General features: G+C 38.1%; 1 protein-coding gene across 1 annotated transcript in view; it reads left to right on the forward strand.

Moving 5' to 3' along the window:
• Nucleotides 1-5000, forward strand: part of LOC123511150 (poly(U)-binding-splicing factor half pint-like) — a 13375-nt gene that overhangs the window by 296 nt on the left and 8079 nt on the right. The window contains exon 2 of the mRNA XM_045266789.1: nucleotides 842-992. Within this exon, the coding sequence (XP_045122724.1) occupies nucleotides 853-992 (140 nt within the window). The 5' untranslated portion in view covers nucleotides 842-852. The remainder of the gene's footprint in view (nucleotides 1-841; nucleotides 993-5000) is intronic.

Below are 5000 nucleotides of genomic sequence, written 5' to 3' on the forward strand. Positions count from 1 at the left end.
GTGTTCCCTTTCTTCCTGATGGTGGGCAGTGTTCCTTGTCGGCGTAGATGAAGAGGAATGAGAGGAAATGTGAATGTTTTGGTGTGGGAATGGCCATGCTGAAGAATGCGTTGGGATAAACCTTATTTTTTTACACTTTTTCGTTGTGTTTACCTGAATTTCGCCTTGTTTTCAGAATGTCAAAGCTTAATTAATGTCTTATCTTCCTTTCTGATTTTGGCAAGTGGCTGGAAATTGAGTAAATGAAGAGAAATAACCGAATAAATTTACATCGCGAGCGCATGAATGCCGTGAGGCGAGATACCTTCAATATTTTAACCATTTCCTTAACTTAATTATTGATTTTTTTGATGTTGTGAGTGTTTTATTAATTAATTTAGTCCCTTCTACGTATTTAGATCACTGGAAAATGGCTAAAGGCTATGTAAATAAAGAAAAATTTGCTGAAATATTGGTTTTCTTTCCACACAAGGATGGTTTGGTTCCAGCTATCAGTTATCTGAATATTTCACCCATTTAGTTTTAGCATTTTTTGCATCCACGTGCTGATTTGTATCTATCCCAAGGTGTGTGTTGTGTCTTATTTTTTTTTATGATTTTTTTTCTAAGTGCAGAAAGATTTTGTTTGATGGATGGTATATGAATCTCTCTCTCTCTCTCTCTCTCTCTCTCTCTCTCTCTCTCTCTCTCTCTCTCTCTCTCTCTCTCTCTCTTTCCTTTCCTTTCCCCTCCCTTCCCTTCCCTTCCCTTCCCTTCCCTTTTCCCTTCTCTCTATTATCTTCACACACACACACACACACACACACACACACACACACACATTAATGCATCTCTCCCACAGTCCCAGGCAGAATGTGGGCTCCTCTACACATGCGCAAGATCTTTGTGGGTGGGATTGACTACACTACCACAGATGAAAGTCTCAGGGAACATTTCTCAAACTGGGGCGATGTGGTGGACGCTGTAGTGATGAAGGACATGACCAACAATAGGTATGTTATGTGATACTAGTAATAATAGGTTAAGTTTTTTGCCCCTTCAGTACTGGGTTGTATTTAGATTAGATGATTTTATTGACATTAGGATGGGTCTATGGAGGTCAGAAGATTAATGGCCACGGTCTTCACTTTTTTAATCCCCTCATAAGTTTCTGAAGCTGTATAAAATCACCAAGTAGTAAACAGAATGAATATGAAAATGTGAGGGTGTGATTAAATTATTTTATTGACATTAGGAAGGGTCTATGGATGTCAGAGGATTAATGCACAGAATTACTTTTTTTTTTTTTTTTTTTATCCACATAAGTTTCTGAAGCTGTATAAAATCACCAAATAGTAAGCAAAATGAATATGGAAATGCATTATGGTACTGAAGGGGTTAAGAATAGTAATAAAGGTTCTGTAGAGCATCATTAGTCAAAGGAATAGGGTCTGAATATTGTAAAAAAAAAAATTAAAATAAAATAATAATAATAATAGGTAGCGTATGTAATGATGGTAGTAATAGGTAGGTTCTATAATAGTAATAGAGGCCTTGTAGACTAGAGAACCACTCGTTGGAGGAATAGGGTAATATTATAATAAAGAGTGACAATAGGTAGGTTATATAACGGGTAGATTATGTAATAGTAGTAGTAATAGGTAAGTTTTGTAATAATGGTGGATAATTATAATAGCTTTCCATACAGTGTGGTAAATGCTGACATGACCAACAATAGGTATGTTATGTGATACTAGTAATAATAGGTAATCAGTGTGTGTGTGTGTGTGTGTGTGTAAAAGTTAAATTAAGTGGATGCTGTGGTGAGGAAGATTAGGTTAGGTTAGGTTTGGTTAGGTGTTTGTGTTTGAAAGAAAGTTAGATTAAATGGATGTTGTGATGAGGAAGGTTAGGTTATGTGTGTGGGTGTGTTTGTAGTTTAGATTGAATGGATGGTGTGGTGATGAAGATTAGGTTAGTTTAGGTTAGGTTATGTGTGTGTGTTTGAAAGATAGCTAGAGTAATGGATGTTGTGGTATGAAGATTAAGTTAGGTAGGTTTTATGTGTATTTGTGTGTGTTTTTGAAAGAAATTTTTAACAATGGATGTTGTGGTGATGAAGGTGAGGTTAGGTTAGGTTGTGTGTGTGTGTGTGTATTTGAAAGAAAGCTAGATTAATGGATTTTTTTGGGGGTGATGAAGAACATTACTAATAGCTTAAGTTTGGTTAGGTTATGTGTGTGTGTGGGTGTGTGTGTGTGTATTTACCTAATTGTATTTACCTAATTGTAACATACGGGAAAGGAGCTATACTCGTACTGTCCCGTCTCCATATCTACTAATGTCTAGCTTTTTCTTAAAATCATGAATATTCCTTGCGTTGACCACTTCCACGTCTAAACTATTACATGCTTCCACCCTTCTATGAGGGAAGCTATATTTTTTTCACATATCTCCTATAAGTGGCCATTTTTAGTTTTTTCCCATGCCCTCTCGACACACTTTCATTCCACATACACAGATCTTCCCTATCCATTTTTTCCATGCCAATCATCACTCTGTATATTGCTATCAGGTCTCCCCTTTCTCTTCTGTTTTCCAGGGTCGGAAGTTGCATTCTGTTCAGTCTGTCTTCATAAGTCAAATCTCTTAAGTCAGGCACCATTTTTGTTGCAGCCCTCTGTACTTTCTCTAGTTTCCTTATGTGTTTCTTTAAGTTCGAGCCCACTGTATTGTTGCATATTCAAGCCTTGGTCTTATCATTGCAGTAATTATTTTCTTCATCATTTCTTCATCTAAATATACGAACGCCACTCTTATGTTCCTCAATAAGTTCAATACTTCTCCAATTATTTTGTTTATATGTCTCTCTGGCGATAGGTCATTGGTAATTGTCACCCCAAGGTCTTTTTCTTCATGACTGGTTTTATGTCTTCATTTCCTATCTTGTACATACTCCTGATTCTTCTTTCACTCTTGCCAAACTCTAATTTCTTGCATTTTGTCGTGTTGAACTCCATTTGCCATGTACAGCTCCATTTCCATATTCTGTCCAAGTCTTCCTGGAGTAGTTCGCAATCTTTGTCACATCTCACTTTTCTTAACAATTTTGCATCGTCTGCAAATAGGCTCACATAACTGGACACCCCATCCACCATGTCATTTATGTAGACTGCAAACATTACTGGTGCCAACACTGATCCCTGTGGAACTCCACTCTCCACCAAGCCCCATTCTGATGGTCTGTCCTTAATTATTGTTCTCATTTCTCTTCCTACCAAAAGTCTTCCATCCATTTTAGTAAACTGCCATGCACTCCTCCTACCATTTCAAGTTTCCAGATCAGTCTCCGGTGTGGTACCTTATCAAAGGCCTTTTTTAAATCCAGATATATTCCATCAGCCCAACCATCTCTTTCCTGTATTACATCTATCACCCTCGAATAGTAACATATCAGGTTTGTCGTGCATGAACGCCCTTTTCTAAAACCAAATTGACACTCACAAAGTATGTCATTTTTCTCCAAGAAGTCTGTCCATCTATTCTTCACCACCCTCTCACACATCTTAGCTACCACACTTGTAAGTGACACTGGTCTATAGTTCAATGGGTCTCTCTTGTTACCTGATTTATAAATTGGGACAATGTTAGCTCTTTTCCAGTCTTGGGGCACTACACCTTCCCTTAATGAGGCATCAATTACTTCACAAACTTTTTCTGCCAGTTGCTCCCTGCATTCTCTTAAAATCCATCCTGATACCCCATCAGGTCCCACAGCTTTTCTCACTTCTAAACTCCCCATCATATTCTTGATCTCCTCCACAGTTACTTGAAACTCCTTCATAATCCCTTTCTGTTCCATTACCAGTGGTTTGTCAAAAGCAGTCTCCTTTGTGAATACCTTCCGAAAGCATCCATTCATAGCCTCTGCCATTTCCTGGGATCCTCACTGCATACTCCATTTACTTCTAAACTTTCAATACTTTCTCTATTTTTGATGTTGTTGTTCACATGTCTGTAAAAAGCCTTGGTTGGTCTTTACATTTATCAATTATATCCTTTTCTTGTTTCTTTCTTTCTTCTCTTCTAATCAACACATATTCATTTCTTGCTCTTTTGTAACTTTCCCACTGCTTAATCCGTCTTTTCCTTCTCCACCTCTTCCATGCATCCTCTTTTCTTGTTCTAGCCTTTTCACATCTATCGTTAAACCAGTCCTGCTTTCCAACTTCTCTATGTTGTCTTATTGGTACAAATTTTTCTCACCTTCTTTGTATATTTTTATAAATTCCTTCCACTTTTCATTTGCTCCTTAGCACTCTTGAATTTCATCCAATTTGTCTCTTGAAAGAATTTCTTTAGGTTTCCAAAATCTGTCTTGGCATAATTCCATCTTCCCACTTTATATTCTTCATTTCTTCTAGATTTCTCTTCATCTATCACCTTGAACTCCAAAACTGCATGATCACTCTTTGCTAAAGGGCACTCCACCCTCATCTCCTCAATGACCATTGGCTCTGTACTAAAGACCAAGTCCAGTCTTGACGATGCTCCCTCTCCTCCAAACCTAGTATCTTCTTTGACCCACTGAGTTAACACATTTTCCATTGCCAGTGTCAATAGTGTATTTCCCCATGTTGTCTCTGATCCCTCCATTGACCAGTCCTCCCAACACACCTCTTTACAATTAAAATCTCCCATCATTATAGTTCATTCACAGCCACCCAACATTTCTTCCAGACATGTTCCTGTATCTCTTATCATTTCTTCATATTCCTGTACTGACCATGCATTTGTCTTATGTGGTACGTACACCACTATGTAGTGCCTCTTTTTTCCTTCATTAGTTTCTGCTCTGATCTTTAGCACTTCTGCCTAAAGATCAGAGCAGAAACTTGTGTGTGTGTGTGTGTGTGTGTGTGTGTGTGTGTGTGTGTGTGTGTTTCACTGTTTCACTGTTTGATCTGCTGCAGTCTCTGACGAGACAGCCAGACGTTACCCTACGGAATGAGCTCAGAGCT

This window comes from Portunus trituberculatus, chromosome 4 (genome assembly GCF_017591435.1).
Source record: "Portunus trituberculatus isolate SZX2019 chromosome 4, ASM1759143v1, whole genome shotgun sequence".
Lineage (NCBI taxonomy): Eukaryota > Metazoa > Arthropoda > Malacostraca > Decapoda > Portunidae > Portunus > Portunus trituberculatus.